Source organism: Macaca thibetana, chromosome X (assembly GCF_024542745.1).
Source record: "Macaca thibetana thibetana isolate TM-01 chromosome X, ASM2454274v1, whole genome shotgun sequence".
Classification (NCBI taxonomy): Eukaryota; Metazoa; Chordata; class Mammalia; order Primates; family Cercopithecidae; genus Macaca; species Macaca thibetana.
This window is the reverse complement of record NC_065598.1, coordinates 37104866-37124944: the sequence shown is the minus strand read 5'-3', so window position 1 is coordinate 37124944 and position 20079 is coordinate 37104866. Positions and strand designations below refer to the sequence as shown.

The 20079-nt window shown below is 43.1% G+C and overlaps 1 protein-coding gene across 1 annotated transcript; it reads right to left on the bottom strand.

Moving 5' to 3' along the window:
* Positions 1 to 246: 246 nt before the first annotated feature.
* LOC126946348 (ferritin heavy polypeptide-like 17) lies at positions 247 to 1363 on the bottom strand. The gene has a single exon (XM_050776513.1). The coding sequence runs from the start codon at positions 1064 to 1066 to the stop codon at positions 395 to 397; it is 672 nt and encodes a 223-aa protein (XP_050632470.1). The 5' UTR covers positions 1067 to 1363; the 3' UTR covers positions 247 to 394.
* Between the last annotated feature and the right edge of the window lie 18716 nt (positions 1364 to 20079).

Below are 20079 nucleotides of genomic sequence, written 5' to 3'. Positions count from 1 at the left end.
CATCCCACCCCAACTCACCTCACCCTATCCCACATGCCCTCAGAGTTTATAAGGGGAAGACTAATGTGTTTTCCAGGGACCCATAGAATACCTTTTCCCTCCACCCCCGCAGATCCTGAGCTGCATGCAGATGGGGCAGAGCTGAGTGGAGAGACTGCTGGATACCTACTTTAAACCTGCATGGAGATGTGCCCTGATTCCTAAAAGGTGCGAGTGTTGCAGATACGCGTCAGCTGGACACCTTTATTGCTTTGAGAACAGGTAAGTTTATTGCCAACAGCGGGAAAACTGAGAGGAGAAAACTGAAGAGAACGTTCTGAAAGGGCAACATGGACGCCCCGCCTGGTGGCCGTACCCGGGGAAGGCACCCCGTGGCTGCGGGGCCCCTCTGGGCTCAAGTGTCTTTCTCGCTGCGGCCCAGGGTGAGCTTGTCAAAGAGGTACTCTGCCAGGCCTGCTGCCGGAGGGGCCCCCATCTTGCGCAGGTTGCTCAGGTAGCCACCCAGCTCTTTGATGGTCTTGGCCTGCTGGTTCAGGAAGTGGTTCTCCAGGAAGTTGCACAGGTGGGGATCGCCGTTCTGCTTGGCCAGCTGGTGCAGCTCCAGGAGACTCTTGTTGATGTTCTTCTCCAGGTCGAAGGCACACTCCATGGCTTCCAGCCCGCTCTCCCAGCCTTGGCGCTCTGGCTTCCTGATGTCGTGAAGGCAGATGCGGCCACCGCGCAGGTTGTGCAGCCTCATCAGCTCCTGGGCGTGCTCCCTTTTCTCCTGCGACTGGCGCAGGAAGTAGCGGTCAAAGTGCTCCAGGGCCGAGTCGTCCTCCTCAAAGTAGGAGGCCATGGACAGGTACACGTAGGAGGCGTGGAGCTCCAAGGTGATGTGGGTGTTGACGGCGGCCTCACAGCTGGGGTGGTGGTACCGTTGCACCTGCGACAGCGGGTCCAGGGCGGGCAGCGTGGGCGCGGGGAGCAAGAGGGGAAAAGCGGTGGGGTCGCCAGGGGCCCGGAGCATGTAGCGGTATCTGCATGGGCAGTGGCGGCGGCGGCGGGGCCCTCGGAGCACCACCATGGTGGACGACGGCGGCGGCTGGCGGAGGGCCGGGTCCTCCAAGCCAGGCGGTGGTGTGGTCGGGGGCTCTGCGGAGGGGCCCGAAGTGGGCGGTGGAGACCGTTATCGGGGGAGGCGCGCGCACCGTCGGGTTGGCGTGGGGTGGTGCGGAGCCGCGCGGGCCTTCCGACAGGTGGTGGGGGTGGGGGAGTGCGCTGAGTTCCATGGGTGGCCCGGGGAACTGGGCACTATTAGACCTCTGCACTACCTCAATTCTGCAGTAACTTTTCTAGTTACCAAGGACTTTCGCCTGTCCCCTGATTGTTCCCCTCTATGACAGCTTGTTCTCATTTTATAAACCTCTTGTCTTTCTTAAACTCTGAGAGTATGTTCTGGTAACGTTTTCTTCTGTTTCCTGTATTATATCCTTTTTTCCCTCCTCCAGAATTAGTTCTATTTGTGCATCTTCCTCACTTTTCCTAAATATCTAGAAAACGTTTGTCCGTTCATGATTGGAATCAAGGACTGGGTTAGCCTTGGTGACGAGCATGGATCTAATAATGCACAGTGGTGAGTCTGGATGACCAATAGGATTCTCCCACGGACAGGAGGGTGGAGTGTGTCAATTAGGGAGTGGTCATCCCCTTTGGAGATAAAGGTATAGAGCTCCCAGGCAGAGTAGGAACTATTCCAAATGCCCAAAGCATGGTATTTCTCTGGCATTGGAAGACTTTAGTGGATCTGTCTTCTAGGTAGATGTCAGCTTCCCTTTAAATGCTCATCCATGTCTGCTGCACCCTGAAGCTCAATTCTCTCTGCAGGAGAGATGGCTCCACATTATAGAGAATGTGATTTCAGATATGTTTTGAGGATCAAAGCTTAAACACCAAAGACTCCGTTTTTAAAATTTACTTTGAAAAGTCCTCTATGTTCATGGTTTTTAGGTACTCAATAACTAATCCTCATGTCTTCCCTGCTGAATTTAAAACCAATTAGTAGACACAGGACTCAGCTCACTGAAGAACAAGCTTAGGTCTGTAGCAAAATGAACTTGCTAGTACTTTTCAAATCTTCCAATTAGAGAAACTCACTGTGGCAGAATGACTTCATCAAAGCTTATTTGTTTTCATCTTGGTCCACAAGTAACCATATTTTTCAAGCTACTCTTGTGATTTCATGGGGTCATGTACTGATTTCTGGCTATTGGAATAAGAAAATAACTGATGTATGGCTAAATATGGCCTAGTTTATAGTACACACCCTGTGCAATCCATGTCTTGTGTGAAGAGGAGGAACAGACCCTACAATATGACATATCCAATTTAGAGAAGGAGCCTGGAACTTTGGATAACGTGTGGAGAATGTCCCCTCATCATTGTCACCACCAACTTGCACTGGACCTTGATAAAAACAAAAAATAAAAATTTACTTTAAAAGCTAAAGAGATTAGGAACATTTGTTACAGGAGCTAGCCTCTTCTAATTAATCAAATTAGTTAGTCAAAGAAGGTACTGGATAACCACAGGCTGTACCCACAGGGTCCTGTAGGCTTATGGCACTGGAGTGCATTCCAGGATACACACATACACACACACACACACACACACACACACACACACACACACACACATATATATATATAAATCCCTCTGCTTTTTTCCTTCTGGAGAGTGAAATTTAAAATCCCTCATTGGCCAGGCATGGCAGCTTACCTCTGTAATCTCAGCACTTTGGGAGGCCAAGGCAGGCAGATTGCTGGAACCCAGGAGTTCAAGTCCATCCTGGGCAACATGATGAAACCCACCTCTACAAAAAAAATTTGAAAAATAGGCATGGTGGCACACACCTGTAGTCCCAGCTACTCAGGAAACTGAGGTGGGAGAATGGCCTGAGCCCAGGAAGTCGAGGCTGCAGTGAGCCGTGATCCCACCACTGCATTCCAGCGTAGGCAACAGGAATGAGAGACTCGGTCTCCAAAAGGAAAAGAAAAATGAAGAATCCCTCATGGACTCTTGAGGATCAAGGGAAAAGGTTTTCCTTCTGTCTCGATGTCCGGAATAAAATCAGGCTCGTCCTTGGGTACCTAACCTTAAGCCAGGAACACAAAGCACAGGAACAGAGATCACGACTATCTGACCCCAGAACCAGTCAGCTGTGGTGAGGAAGGTGGGACATGTAATGATATAAAGCACTCCTGGAACCACATACCTGGAATCTGTGTTTGTGTGGAGCAGTTCCCCAGAAAAGGGGAATGCTAGTTCCAGGACTGGTAGTGGGAGACTAAGCAGGTGGTACCACAGATAGTACCATTCAGTCCTCCCTACTGAGCCTTGAGGTCTGCAGAGTTAGGAGGTTCCCACGTCTGTCTGTGTCTCCCACACTGCACACCATGCCGGCGCTTAGCACATTTCTTCTCCTTTGGAAAGGAGTATAGTGAGGAAGAAGCAACAAAAATGGGCTAGGAAAGCAAAGGAACAAATTGTTGGAGGTAACTGTGAGAATGGAAGTGCGGTCAACTCGCAATTACAAATGTGAAATGCCTTCAGGCAGCATGCTGCCTCAATGCTCTCTGTGAGGCCGAGGGTTCAGGAGCATGGCCACAGTGAGCACTGGTTAATAAAGTTGACCAGGGGCTGGGCAGGGTGGCTCACACCTGTAATCCTAGCACTTTGGGAGGCGAAGGAGGGTGGGTCACCTGAGGTCAGGAGTTTGAGACCAGCCTGGCCACCATGGTGAAACTCCGTCTCTACTAAAAATACAAAAAAGTAGCCAGGTACGGTGGCATGCACCTGTAATTCCAGCTATTCAGGAGGCTGAGGCAGGAGAATCTCTTAAACCTGGGAGGCGGGGGTTACAGTGAGCCGAGACTGGGCCATTGCACTCCAGCCTGGGCAACAAGAGTGAAACTCCGTCTCCCAAAAAAAAAGAAAAAAAAAAGAAGGTGGTGAGGAAGCCAGTCTCAGCTCTGTCACCAGAGAAGTAGGTGATTTAATGAGTCCGTACCAGACTAGATGATTTCCTACATCCTTGGGAATCCTCATAATTTTGTGAGGTAAGAATGGTTATTGTACCCATGAGAAATCTGTGATCCTAAATATAAAACCCTTGCCTAAGATGATACAGAAACAGAATTCAATGTCAGGGCTGATGCTCAACTAGAACTGTGGGACCACAGTCAGGTTTCCAATGAAATGCAGTGTAATGAGGTTGCTGGGTCATATAATATCTCATGGCATCTCTCTGCTTTAGTGAGCACAAAGATATGTAGAGAGAAGCAGAAAGTAGCTACTGTGATTCCGTAGCAGCACAAACTACCGCCGTCTCTTGCCAAGTGTTCCTGGGACAGCCCTTTCCTCTGGCAAGGTCAAGTTTCTCCTACGCAACTTCACAGAACAAATGCTCCTTTTTCAATTTCTGCTGGGAAATGAGTTTAAGTAAATCGTTTTTAAAAATGTGAGGCTATAGTTTGAAATAGAACAAAGCTTTTCCTCAGGAGGCTGCCAAGCCTCTCTTCGTGGATGGGATGAGGAGTTTAGGCTTGTTATCACTCCTCTGATGTGCTGACCAGCACTTTAGGATTATGCTTGATTTACATACTGTGTGTCTGCATTTTAGGTGGCATTTCTTTATAAAGTGTTGGTCCCCCATCCTTGTGCAATGGGGATAATCAGTATTTAACTATAAGAGTACAGCTGATGCTTGGATTGCCTTTCCTGGTAGGATTAAAATACATTTTATTTAGCACCCTACTCCTTCTCCAAAACTCTTGTTCCTTGGTCAATTTTCTGAATAACTGGTGCTATCTGTGTCTGATTATTTCTAACTTGACTGTAATTATGTGACTTCTCATGAAGATGTTCTTCCTTCCTCCATCTCTTAACAGTTTGCTGCACAGAAATCCCAAATAATTGTTTACTGGTTACAGACACCTCTTTGGCTTATGTAGACCAGCAATTCTCAAACGCAATCCATAAGTCTCCCCACTGAATTTCTGAGTCTGTTGGTGCAGGGTGGGGGTGATATGAATGACAATTTTCAGGGTCCTTATTCTGCATTTAATGTTCAACAAGAGAATCAGCTTCATTTCTTCCAGAAACTAGCACACAGAGCAATGGGAATCATCACTGATCCTAAATGCTCTCCTGATAGTTATTTTATGATTGAGTGCATGTGCTTCAAAGCTGAAATACCTTGCTTCCATGTTTTATTCTAGAAGGATTTCAAATTGATGACTCTGTCACTCGTGGTAGGAGACTGTGACTCTCTCATGGAGAGTTCTAGTCTAGCAGTGGCCGCAGTACCTCTTTACTGCTTGTCAAATCATCCATTTTATCCAATGAAGAGCGTGAAAGAGGAGTGATATGGTTTGGTTCTGTGTCCCCACTGAAATCTAATCTTGAACATAATCCCCACCTGTTGAGGGAGGGACATGGTGGGAGTGATTGGATCATGGGAGCAGTTTCCCCCATGTTGTTCTCCTGATAGAGAGTTCCCACAAGATCTGATGGTTTTAAAAGTGACAGTTTCACTTGCACTTTCTCTCTGTCCTGCTGCATGTAAGACATGCCTTGCTTCCCCTTTGCCTTCTGCCATGATTGTAAGTTTCCTGAGGCTTCCCCAGCCATGAAGAACTCTTTTGTTTATAAATTACTCATTCTCAGGTAGTATCTTTATAGCAGTGTGAGAATGGACTAATATAGATCACATGTACTGGCAGAATGGGGTACTGCTATAAAGATATCCTGAAAACATGGAAGCAACTTTGGAACTGGGTAACAGGCAGAGGTTGGAACAGTTTGGTGGGCTCAGAAGAAGACAAGAAAATGTTGGAAAGTTTGGAACTGCCTAGAGACTTGTTGAATGGTCTTGATCAAAATGCTGATAGTGATATGGATAATGAAGTCCAGGCTGAGATAGAATAGAAAAACCCATTTTCTGAGGAGAAATTCAATCTGGCTGCACAAATTTGCAAACACAAGGAGCCACATGTTAATAGCCAAGACAATGGGGAAAATGTCTCCAGTGCATGTCAGAGATCTTCACAACAGCCCCGCCCATCATAGGCCCAGAGGCCTAAGAAGGAACACCGGTTTCATGAGCTGGGCCTAGGGCCATGCTACTCTGTGTAGCCTCAGGGCATGGTGCCCTTCATTCCAGCTGATCCAGCTCCAGCTTCAGCTAAAAGGGGCCAAGGTACAGCTCAGGCAGTTGCTTCAGATGGTGCAAGCCCCAAGCCTTGGCGGCTTCCACATGGTGTTGGGCCTGCGGGAGCACAGAAGACAAGAGTTGAGCTTTGGGAGCCTCTGCCTAAACTTCAGAGGATGTATGGAAATGACTGGATGTCTAGGCAGAAGTCTGCTGCAGGGGTGAATCCCTCATGAGGAACTCTAGTGAGGCAATACAGAGGGGAAATGTGGGTTTGGAGCCCGCACACAGAGTCCCCACTGGGGCACTGCCTAGCAGAGCTGTGAGAAGAGGGCCACCATCGTCCAGACCTCGGAAGGGTAGATCCATCATCAGCTTGTATAGTGCACCTGGAAAAGCTGTAGGAACTCAACATCAGCCCGTGAAAGTGACTGTGGAGCTGTGCCCTGCAGAGCCACAGTGGTGGAGCTGCCCAAGGGCATGGAAGCCCACTCCTTGCATCAGCATGCTCTGGATGTGAGACGTGGTGTCAAAGGAGATTTTGGAACTTTAAGATTTGATGACTGCCTGGGCATGTTTTGGACTTGCATGGGGCCTCTGGCTTCTTTGTTTTGGCCAATTTTTTTTCCACTCAGATGGGAAAATTTACCCAATGCCTGTACCCTCATTGTATCTTGAAAGTAACTAGCTTCCTTTTGATTTTACAGGCTTATAGGCAAAAGGGACTTGCTTTGTCTCGGATGAGACTTCAGGCTTGGACGTTTGAATAAATGCTGGAAAGAGTTAAGACTCTGGTGGACCATTGGGAAGGCATGATTGGTTTTGCAATGTGAAAAGCACATGAGATTTGGAGGGGCCAGGGGCCCGGTGATATGGTTTGGCTCTGTGTCCCCACCTGAATTTCTCATCTCAAATTGTAATCCTCAGGTGTTGAGGGAGGAACCTGGTGGGAGTGATTGGCTCATGGGGGCAGTTTCCCCAGTGCTGTTCTCATGACCATGAGGAAGTTCTCATGAGATCTTCATTGCCAAAAGCAGTGTTATGAATAAAGTTAACTTTGGAAATTAAATTTAAATCATTTTTGCATTGCCAGTTAACATTTCTAAGAATAGAATAACCATGTTTCCTTCACATAAATCAAGTGTACACATTCTCCTAGATTTTTTTTCAAATCTCTATTTGCCCTTTTTCTGTGCAATAAAATATTTATGTATTTTTGTATTTATGTATTCTCTCATCAAGAGTGATGAATATTTTCTTAAGCTCACGTCATCCAACAATAGTGTTATTTAAATAGTGGAAAAAGTTACCAGGCAAGCTTTTGTAATCTACTTAAAATATAGTATAAGTGAGAGAAGCTCATTTTACTTTTTATTTTTAATTTTCATGGGTATATAGTAGGTGTATATGAGGTACATAGGATATTTTGGTACAGACATGCAATGCAAAAAAACATCATGGAAAATTGGGTATCTATTTCCTCAAGCATTTATTATTTGTGTTAGAAACAATCCAATTCTACTCTCAGTTATTTTTAAATATACACTTAAATTATTATTGACTATAGTCACCCTGTTGTGCTATCAAATACTAGGCTTTAATCATTCTTTCTATTTTTATGTACTCATTTACCATTCCTACCTCCCATCCCTGGCCTCCACTACCATTACCTTCCAGAATAGAAGGTAACCATCCTTCTATTCTCTATGCCCATGAGTTCAACTGTTTTGAATTCTAGATGCCACAAATAAGTGAGAACATGCAAAGTTTGTCTTTATGTGCTCGGCTTATTTTGCTTAACATAATGAGCTCCAGTTCCATCTATGTTGTTGCAAATGACAGAATCTTATTCTTTTTTTTTATGGCTGAATAGTACCACATTGTGTAAATGTACCACATTTTCTTTATTCATTTATCTGTTGATGGATATGTAGGTTGCTTCCAAATCTTAGCTATTGTGAACAGTGCTGCAGCAAACATGGGAGTACAATATCTGTTTGACATACTTATTTCCTTTCTTTAGGTATATACCCAGCAATAGGATTGGGACTTGCGTCCCAAGCCCAATAACGCTGTGGTTTTTGTAGAGTAGTAGATGTGCTGCCTTGGTGGTTTTGGATAAGATCCAGAAGAATTCTCTGGATTACCGACAGAGACACTTGGTCTTTTCCCTTACTTTCTCCTAAATATATGGAGTCTCCCTCTCTGTGCTGAGCCACCTTGAACTGGGGGTGTGGTGATGTAAGCACCCATGTAGCCACCACTGCTGGCAGTGTGCCGGGTCAGACCTCTAGCCAGCACAGCACTGTGCCTTGCTCAAGGTCCTTCCCTTCAGAGTGGCGAAAAACTGACTTCTTATGTAAGCTATTAGTGTGAGGAAGAATAAACTAAAATTGATTCTCAATTTCTTTTGATTACTAGCACAAAAAAGACTTATTGAATTTAAAACTTCATACTAAATTCAACAATAAATGTAAAACAACTAAAGCTATTTTTTTTCAATACTTATGTGTTTAAACTATGTGTAAAATGATCTTCTGTATTCTGCCTTGATTACATTTTGGGGGCATGAATTATTTCTTAATTATGGACAATTTCAAAACATATAAATTCTCATGTTGTCATCTCACAGCTTTAAAAATTATTACCTCATGGCAAACTTTCTCACCTTCTACCTGATATATTATTTTGAAGAAAATCAAGGACATTATATCATTTCATTCATAAATATTTCTTGATATATTTCTCCAAATGAGAACTCCTTTTTATATTAAAAAATACCACACTCCCATTAATTTTGTTTTCAGATTATGGATTTGTGATTATAAAGTCAATACAATCACTTTCAAAGATGAAAATTTTGTTGTTAGAAAAAAATGTGTGTATTTTATTCTGTGTGATTGTTGCTGAGATAATGTTTTATGTCAATTAGCAGTTATGTGAGACACCACTCTAAAAAGCAAAGCACTGCAGTCAGCAAAGGATCAGGAATTATGTTTTCCCCTATTTTGATGGGAAAAATACAACTGCAGAGTTACATACAAGCCAACATAGAGCTACTAAATGTTATATATAAAGTTTTGGTGCCGCAAAAGAAATAGCACTCGAATATAAAATTTCCTTTTAATTCTTAGCAAGGCAAGTTACTTCTCTAGAAAGGTGCATGCTTACAGATGGAGCAATGGTGAGCACACACTTGGACAAGGGAAAGGAAGGGGTTCTTATCGCTGACGCACATGGCCCCTGCTGCTGTGTCATTCCCCTATTGGCTAGGGTTAGACTGCACAGGCTAAACTAATTCTGATTGGCTAATTTAAAGAGAGTGACAGGGTGAGTGGTTTGGCAGGAAAAATGGTTATGACAGAGCAAGTAATCGGAATGAATCAGGGTGGAGCAGATGATTGAAATGAGTCAGGGTGGAGCAGGTTATAGAAAAAGGTTGCTTTATGAGGAAGTTTAAAAGTAGAAGGTAAAGAATTGAACATACTGACATATTGATTATTTGAAAATAAATTTAGAACTCATATCTAACAACCCCTCCCCTGGTGTTTCCTTACAGCTTTCTTTTCAAACCTTTTTTTAACATGTCTTGGTTTAGTTGTTTTGCTTGATTTTCCAAAAGAAGAAACTTCTCTGGATAAGGTGGAGGATAGTTAAGGGAGGTTTTAGCATGTGCCGTTTTTATGAGCCTCTGCATCAACCTATGGATGCATGGTATGACACAGCACCTGACAAGAATAAGTATACCCATTATGGCTGCAAGGGAAGTAACAATTGAGGCTATTATTCCTTTCCATTTACTGAACTACTTTTCTAGCCATCCTGTAAAGGGGTCATTTACCCCTGAGTTGTTGGCTAACTCATTGGACAGAGCAGTCAGACCTTGCAATGCCTTTGTTATCCTTCCATCAGGGGCGGTGTTGTTTGGATGAAGGTACAACATTGAGTTTTAATCATGATGCAAACTCCTCCTCTTTCTGCTAATATCATGTCTAAGACTATCCTATTTTCCCAAGCCATCTCGCTAGTAGTCCCTAATTGTTCAGCTATTCCTTTAACAGCATCTCTAGTGTAGTTAATAATCACTGTTGGTGGTAGTAGATGTAGTTTATCCAATCTACATTTTTATTAATTGTTACCTACCAAAATATTGACTTAAATCCTGCAGCTATTTGATTTTGTGTTTTAAATTGATCTGGTATTCCCTGTGGGACTCCAATTGTGTCTAAATAGATGTGAGAGTCTAAAGACCCATAAGGGGCTTCTCTCGCTTTACATTGTCTTATTTTTCCTTCCTCTGGTTGATGAAATGCCAGGGTGAAAGGGATAGCCAATTGGACTAAAGCACAAGTGCCACTCCAGTTATTTGGCAGAGTGTCCAGTAAAGGTTAACCACAATACCACCACACATCCGTTCACAGATGAACAAGGGCTGACTGATTGATAAGCTCTTGAAAATTCTTAAGCTCATTGCATCCCTTCAGGTGTCCAAGGAATGCTGAGTTTCCTCCCTGTCATGGGAGACAGGAAGTGAACTTAGTGTTGGGAGACAGAAGCTGGATGGCCCCCGGGGGCCGACCCACAAGGTGGCAGACTTTGGGATATAGCAGAGAGAGCTTGGCACGACTTATTATTCCAGGCTGTAGAAACCTGGAAAAGAGCTACCATGCAACCCACGCCCAGTCAAATGGAGGACCACCTTAGTAGAAAGGGGACAATCTGGGCCTCTGGCCTGCTGTGGGCACAAGCATAACAATTGCTTTTGTTTAACGTGTGGACAGAATATTTTATCCATTCCAACCAGGCATTTGCATCTTGGTATCCTGTCCTAATTGCCAAAGTTCGTTTTAAGTCTTTAACTTTTACGATAGCTATCTTGGTCTTGTCGTTAGATGGAGGAGGAGCAATTGTTCCATTGTGAGAGGTTTTGGAAGAAGGCTTAGAGGAAGGTACAGGCAGTGGGGGATCAAATAAATGCATTTTAAAGAATCTAATAGGGTTTGTCCCTGAAACCTCAGCCCCTATACCGTAAAACCGGCTTAAAGAAGGGAACTGGCTTAGAAAAGGGAGAGAACTTTGAGGGTTTGAGATAATAACCTGCATAGAATTACACTGGTTTAGCTGACAGGAGGGAGGGAGGGCTGTCCTTCTAGTATAATGAATTTTATACTAAGAATTATACTATATAATGAATTTTATATTAATTCATTATACTATATAATGAATTTTATACTAGGTTTCAGGAAATTATAAAAACCAGTTGGGGCAGTCCATTCTTGCTCTTTAGTGGTCCACAGAATGTAGGACTAACTATGGCATAAAAGCTCTACACTGGGGAGCAAGACTCCTGGTTGACACTGGGATCTTTATCAAAATCTCCCCAGATTAAATGGTGCCAATTCACTAATGCCCAGTCTGAGGAGAGTCAGGAGGGACAGAGGTACTTTTCTGAAGTAGAGAGCTGTCTTTGACTTGGCAAGTCCCCACAGGGTATAACCAGGCAAGCATTAAATGCAAATAGTTTGAGGCAAAATTGACTTGGTTATGTTAATAACTAGATGGTCAGCAATAGAGCATAACTAGATGGTCAGCAATAGAGCAAGGAAAGAAGAAAGAGTAATAGAACAGATGAGAGTTAAATTTTTCTTAGCTTTAGTTTGGTAGGGTTTTTCCCTGGGACCATGGCCCACGACTCGGGAGGGGGCAACACTTTCTTGACTCGGGTGTGATGAGTCCATCCCCTTTCCACTGTACAAACAGCAGTCTCGGTAGTTAGCAGAACAAGGTAGGGTCCTTCCCAGACTGGCTTGAGTTTTCCTTCTTTCCACCCTTTGATGAGAACATGATCCTCAGGCTGGTGCTGGTTTACTGGAAATTCTAGGGGTGGTACATGTGCTAAAAGACTTTTAATTTTGAGGGAAAGGAAAGTGGAAGATAAACTAAGTATATAATTTCTAAGAAATTGATCTTTTGTTTTAAATGTGGGGACATCAGCAGTGGACTTTATAGCCCTTGGTGCTTTCTTATTGAGAAGTTTCCTTTAGCACCAATTTTTATTAGTTTTTAGACCAAAGAAAGCCAAACACCATTTTATATTTGACAGCGCTTCCTGTATGATCTTTATACCAGATAAGCTAAATTTCACCTTTACATTAGTGTGTTATTAATGTTAAACTCAATTTTAATAAAACCTTGTAGACATATTTATCCAATTTTAACATCTGACCATAAGGTAAGATTTCTATGGACTCTTTTCAACCTTTTATAATTTTTGTTAAAGAGCAAGTTAGTGCTTTAAGAAAAATCTGTTGTGCTTTTATTTTAATGTCCAGTTCACAGAAAAACCGGATGATACCTCTTTAACTTTAGCCAATATGTTTACACACAGAATTTCCTTTACAATTAATGTTTCAAAACTTGCTTAAACCTTTAAAACAATATATAGATATATTTTTAACCTTTTAATGTAGGTAAAAATCCACATTCTTATGCCTCCTTATAATCCTTTTACCAAAGGTATATTTTACTTTCCTTATACATCTTGCACATAAACTGTTTCTTCAATAGTTTTACATTCAGGAGGCCTAATTACTTTTAAATTATACAACATTTCTTGCATAAATTCCCTTTTATAACTTTTTTTCCCGACTTTCACAGATAATTCTTCAACATGTCTCAACTTTCTGACCTGTTGCAAACATCCCTTTCTTTAAACAACCAGTTGATTTATTTTAGGACAAGAATTTACCATATAACATTCTTTTTACATAAATTCTCCTCCTTTTTTTTTTTTTCCCCAAAGATGGTAACCATTCTTTTGCAAAGTGAACTTCCTTCATGTCTATGGACTAGACTGCCTAAGGCCACAAGATTAGAAGTTAGGATATTGTTACACTGTTAACTTTTAGCAAACTTTACTTTTTGTTGAAAACCTTGTAAGTTTGGGATTTCAATTATCCTTTGCTATTAATAAGATCTTGCTTAGTCCAACTTAAGTTATAATCGGTATAGATGGTTCCTTCCTGGTTCTGTAAGTACTTTAAGGCTTGGCTAAGTGCAAACAGCTCCCACGTTTGAGTAGACCAATTATTAGGCAATTTTCCTAATTCTGCTTTTACAAGAGTTTCCCTATTAATTACTGAATACCTATTGTGTCTTTTTCCCTCGATCACTCAGGAGGAACCATCTATCTTCCTGTCCTGAAGGGAGTTCCTCATAGGTCTGGTTGACCTTTGTATGGTAATTAATTAAGATTTAGATCCCCTGTTAAGAAACCTGCTGAGTTAAGGGAATTATCAGTGGTTAATTTTAAATCATCTTTTTCTAACAGAATAGCCCCATACTTTAAGATTTTTGAGTTAGTAGGATACCTTTTTGCTTTGTTTTTTTTCTTTCCCTTAGGATAGTTCTGAACTGGTGAGGTGTGCTCACAATGAGGTTTCCTCTAAAAGTTATTTTTCTACTTTCTACTTTCTTCTGCTACCAAAGCAGTTGCTGCTATAGATTGAATTCATTTGGGCCATCTGTTCGTTACTGGGTTAAGGATTTTTGATAGGAAGGCTACAGGTGTCAGTGGCCTCAGTGCTTTCGGGCTATGCCCTTGTTTACACTGACAACAGGTGGTATTGGAGTGTTATAGTGTCACAGAGAAGACCTTCAATTATCAATTGTAGGTTTTAAATTTACCCTGGCTTTTAAAGGAATAGGGTACATTGTTTTCTCTTTACTACTTCTCTCTCTCTTTCTTTCTTTCTCTCTGACTTTCTATTTCTCTCTCTCTCTCTGACTCCCTCTTTGTCTGCCTATCTCTTCCTCTCTCTCTCTGCCTCTCTCTCTCTCTCTCTCTGCCTCTCTCGCTCTCTCTTTCCTCTCTCTCTGTTTCCCCTCTCTCTCTCTCTCTCTCTCCCCCCTCTCTGCTGGTCTTTCCCTGCCTCTGCCAACCACTTATGCTGCTATTCTCCCCTCTCCCTTCCCTTTTACCCCGAGACTAAAAGTTCCTCTGAGGAGGAGACAACATTAGACCTTTAGACGGTGGGGAGGCGGGGGGAGGCGGGGGATGCCGGGGGGGTGGGCGTCAACAAACAGAGTAGTGAGCAGCCTATGAATCTACTAAAAAGGTGATAACCTCACGTTTAGGTCCCACCTCCAAATTTATCAAGGGCTCCTGGTGGGACTCAAGATAAAAGAGACAGAGCCCCTGACCCCTCTATTCTTCCTCGAAAGTTACGGGTGGAAGGGCTTCTTCTTTCTTAGTTCAGGACATCCTCTCTTGAAGTGGCCTTTTCTTCCACATCTATAGCACCTATCTTGTCCTTCCTCCCTCTTAGTTCTGGGATTATTTAACCCTGCTCCCCTATACTCTTTAGGGGGCCTGGTAGACGAGGACCTTGGTCCTCCAGGTGGAGGCTGGGGTCCTTTAAAAGAGGGTTCGGACCCTTTATAGTTTCTGGCTCCCTGGAAACTGTCTAGAAGTACCTGGGTTTGGAGCCATCTGTTGGAAGGTGGAAAACATAAGTTTTGTCTTTTGTTTCTGTTTTTCTTTGTCCCTTTTCATGTATACTCACGTATACTTTCTGAGCTTCCCTGAGAAGCTCACTTAGGGGACAGTCTTCCCAATTGTCTATCTTTTGTAATTTTTTTTGAAATGTCTGGCCAACTTTTAGTGACAAATTGGAGTTTCAACATTCCTTGCCCAAGGGGATCATCCAAATTGAGGCCTGCATATTGCCTCATTTGCTTCCTCAGTCTGTCTAGGAATCTCATAGGTCCTTCATCCTTTTCCTGTTGTGTATCAAATGCTTTAGAAAGATTTCTGGCTCCGGGTACTGATTCCAAATTACTTTTATTATTATCTCCCTTAGGTCCTGCATATTTTCCTGGTGATCTGCGTTGTTATTGTCCCACTGGGGGTCTCAGGCAGGGAATTTCTAGTCCATAATGGGAACGTTTTCACTGGGAGGGTGCTCCTGTTCCCAAACTACCATAGCAGTGCTACAAATCATACTCCTTTCTTCCCCTGAAAAGAGGATGCCCAAGATGGACATTAACTCGACCCAAGTGTATAACTGAGGTCCTAAGAATTGGCCAATTTGGTCTGCCACTCCATAAGTGTCATCTAGTAGTGGTTTAAGTTCCTTTTTAAAATTCTGGACTTCTGAACTGGTTAAGGGAGCATTTACAAAGCCAGTGCCCCCCCCCCCTTCTTTTCAAAGGGAAGAGGTCGGGGCTGACCTCTTAGGTACGGAGGGAAATGGGAAATTCTGAATATCTTTTTTACATTGTGCTACCTCACACTGGAGTCCTTTTAGAGAAGGGTCTTTAGGTTGGGAGGGAACGGGCTGGTGGGATGGTAATTCCCAAGAGTCACGGTTATAAGGAGGAGGGATAACGTGAGTAGAGAGGGAATTTGGAATGCGGTCTGAGGCGGCAGTGGCTGTCTGAGGGGAAAGATTGGGGACACTGAGTGGGGGAAGATAGTCTAGGGGAATCCCATGTGCTAGAGTCTTTAGCATGAGAGCTGGCTCCTCTGAGTTTTCATTTTGAGATGCCAGATTGGGTTCTTCTCTATTTGTTTTTAAGGGAAAAAGGAGGACAGGTCCTTGCCTCCAGCAAAGGGCATTCCTAGTTCTTCTTGAGACACTAGACTTTTATCATTAGCATATCAGATTAGAAGCTGACAGATTACATCCTTATTCGATCCAGACTTTGGCCAGAAGATTGAGGGTTTAAGGAAGGGTCCCTGAGTCCAAATAAAACAGCAATATTTTATCATTTGTTGCTTTTTCCTATGTTTAGTCCTTTCATTATCCTTCCAGTGTTTTAGCATGAGACCTAAGGGACTTTCTGGGGGGATATCTTTGTTATCATCTTTATCACCCCTTGCTCCCTCTCTTGCTTGGGGCATTTTCCATCTTGATGGTTTTGGGGTAAGGTTCAAGGTTCAATTTCCCTTACTGATAATTTCTCACCTTTTGGGGTGAGGCTCAATTTCCCCCACTGGAAATTTCTCGCCTTTTGGGGTGAGGCTCGATTTCCCCCACTGGAAATTTCTTGCCTTTTCTAATCCTGGAGGTTCGTGTGAGGTTCAATCCCCACCAATGGGGATGTCTCGCCTCTTTTTAACCTCTAAGCCACCCCGGCCAGGGAGTACTTCACCTCCCCCGCCCCCCCACCCAGTGGCTTTCTTACCTTGGTCCCGACCACCAACGGAATACTTTACTGGCTCCCGCGGCTTCTCCTTCCTTGGTCTGTGCACAGAGTCATTGCGGCAGTATGTGAGGATCCTTTAAGCTAGGTTGCTGGCCAGTTTTTTTTTTTTTTCTTCCACGTTGCTGAGAGCTCGGGTTATTCCTCGTACTGGGTGGGTCTTGATTTCTCACCCCTGAGGCCACCACAAGGGGGCAGGGCTTGCCTCCTCACGAGAGAGAACCAGAGACTGTCCCCAGAGGGGATTGTAATCACAGGCAAGCCCCCAAATTGTTATATATATAAAGCTTGGGTGCCGCAAAAGAAATAGCACTCGAATATAAAATTTGCTTTTAATTCTCAGCAAGGCAAGTTACTTCTATAGAAGGGTGCACCCTTACAGATGGAGCAATGGTTAACACACACTTGGACAAGGGAGAGGAAGGGGCTTTTATCCCTGACGCACGTGGCCCCTGCTGCTGTGTCATTCCCCCATTGGCGAGGATTAGACCACACAGGCTAAACTAACTCCGATTGGCTAATTTAAAGAGAGTGAGGGGGTGAGTGGTTTGGGGGGAAAATGGTTATGACAGAGCAGGTAATTGAAATAGTCAGGGTGGAGTAGGTAATCGGAATGAGGGTGGAGTAGGTAATCGGAATGAGTCAGGGTGGAACAGGTGATTGAAATGAGTCAGGGTGGAGCAGGTAATTGAAAAAAGTTGCTTTATGAGGAAGTTAAGTTTAAAAGTAGAAGGTAAAGAGTTGAACATACTGACATATTTATTCTTTGAAAAGAAATTTAGAACTCATACCTAACATAAAGTACTTTTTCAAGTTGCTTTTATGTTTGATGTGTTAAGGAAAGACAAAAAGAACTTGTAGGTTCCCTTTGTAAATATGAAGGTGTCTTTTGTGAAACTGATCCAGCCATAAATATATCCTAGGAATACTGATTCTTAAGAGTTTCATATTGCTGACCAAAGAAAACAAATCCTATATAAAGGAATGATGGAATGATTTTTTTTTTTTTTTTTTTTTTTTGAGACAGAGTCTCACTCTGTCGCCAGTCTGGAGTGCAGTGGAACGATCTTGGCTCACTGCAACCTCCACCTCCTGGGTTCAAGCCCCTAGATTCTGATGAGTCATATTTGCCAGTGGAAGACATCTCCCCACACCCAGTGAAAACAGTCTTCCCAACCTCAGCAGAAGTGGCATACCCACCCCCAGTGTCAATGACATCCTCACTGACAGTAGCATTAGCTTGTCCACCTTCAGTAGTATTGGACCTCCTATCTCAATCTGAGATTAACCCTGTATTGCCTGAGGAAACTATAATGGCCTCCCTCGAGGCAGTTGTCATGTAGACAATGCTGACTCTCCTTAGGCTCCACCTTCATCATTTATCTTTGCTTCTAGACCTATAACCAGACACAAGTCTCAGAACCCAGCAAAGGACAGTTACCCGTGAGGAGGTGTGATACAATCCAAATCACTACTTCTGTTTTCTAACTCATAGAGACAGAATCTGGGGAGCAGCTGTGGGAATAGATACTAAGGGTGTAGGATGATAGTGGAAGGACCATAAAGTTTGATCAGGTTAAATTTATTGCCATGGGCTCACAAAGCAGAGATTCTGCATTTAATGTTGCAGCTCATGGAATTAGAAAGGACTCTAATAGTTTGGCTAGTTGGTTAACTGAAATATGAATCAAAATATGGCCCAGAGCAAAGCTGAAATGCCTGTCTTGCCTTTGTGTAATGTAAAGGACCAGATTTAAAGTCTTAGAGAAATTGGAATATTATAGTGGATTTGTCATTCACCCACACTGGGAGGGTCCAGAAGACACACTTTTCACCTGTGGGGAAGAGCAAATTTTTCCCCTGTAGGTTTGACAAAAATGGGTCTATAAAACTAACTGATAATAGATTAATAACAGGTAAAAAGGGCATACAAATTTATTCACATGCATATGGGCATGGGAGTCACATAGAAAGTATGAAGCTCAAAGCAGAGATCAGTTGGTTGAAGGTTTTATATTATCCTGAGTTTACAGAAAGAATAGGGACTTGGAACTTGGCAAGACGGGTTATGGGAGGAAGACAAAAAGAAAGGCAAGAGGTAAACTCAGTTTTGTTATGCAGATGAATCCTCACAGGTAGCACCCCTCAGAAACAATAGATGGCAACCTGTGGTTGAATTAGTCTTCCCTATCTGTACAAGGGGAAGGGCCTCAGAGAAAGGCTGACTGTTTATTTCATTAATGTAGATTTTTCTCTACAGACGCAAATCTCCTCCACAAAAGATAGCTTTTCAGAAGTATCCCTGTCTGCATGCCTTCTGAATAACCATCTTGAAATATGTCACAGTATACTCTGGGGGTGAAATTTTTTTTGTTTCCTTTACACCAATTCTGTGATAAATTTTTATGAGGAGAACCCCAGCATACTTCAAGAGCTCCATGATTTCTCTTCTCTTTAGGCAATACATTACAGAGGGAGCTGCAATCACTGAGTTGGAAACTTAAATGCAATAGGAATAATTGGATCACAGGGTGGCAGGGGCCAAGTGGCAGTACTCCATTACCAAAGGCAAGGTGTACGTTGTTACCATAATGGACAACAGAGTCAAAGTCATAATCACAATAGTCTGATTTGCACAGAACTGTAGTGTTGGCTAATTGATCATGGTGCTCCTTGAAGTGAAATAGGTAGGAAGCCTACTAAATTCTTATTTGATCTGTGAAAATAGAAAAGTTCTAGCTTAAATAGACAAAAGCTTAACATGAATCATAAAAACAGAGACTCAGATTCCTCAATCAGTTTCCATACTGAAGCCAGTTTACAGACCCATAATCCCTTGAACGAAGAGGCCAGGTTTCCTTGAGGAAGGACCCCAGTTCACTACCAAAAATTTATACTTTTAGTTTTTCTCCCAGCCTTCCCCAAATGAATCTATGACCTTTTACCAGGCTAACTGTGCACTGGGGAAAAGGAAATAATCAGATCTTTCAGGGACTATTGTACACTGGCTCTGAACTGGCACTAGTTCCAGGAGACCCAAAACATCACTGTGGCTGACCAGTCAAAGTGGCGGCTTATGGAGCCCAGGTGATCAATGGAGTTTTAGCTCAGGTCCATCCCGCAATGGGGCTAGTGGGTCTCCAAAACCGTCCTGTGGTTGTTTTCCCATTTCCAGAATGCATAATTGGAATTGACATACTTGGTAGTCTGCGTAATCCCAACATTGGCTCTCTGACCTGTGAAGTGAGAACTCTTAGGGTTGGAAAGGTGAGGTAGAAGCCCCTAGAAATCCTCTACCAAGGAAAATAGTAAATCCAAAGCAATACTGCATTCCTGAAGGGATTGCAGAGATTAGTGCCACCATCAAGGACTTGAAAGAGGCAAAGGTGGTGGTAATTCCCACCACATCCCCATTCAACTTTTCTATTTGACCTGTATAGAACACAGAATGACAAGAGTACCAAAAGATTAACCAGGTGATGGTTTTAAAATCCAATTGTAGCTGCTTTACCAGATGTGGTTTCATTGCATCAGCAAACTAAAACATCATCTGGTCCCAGGTATGCATCTGGCTTGGTACGCATCTGGCAGATGTCTTTTATCTCCATCCTTGGTGTTGAACTAAAATAAGAGGCCGAGGCACAATAAATAATTTAAAGTGTTCACTTGAGCCAAAATGAAGA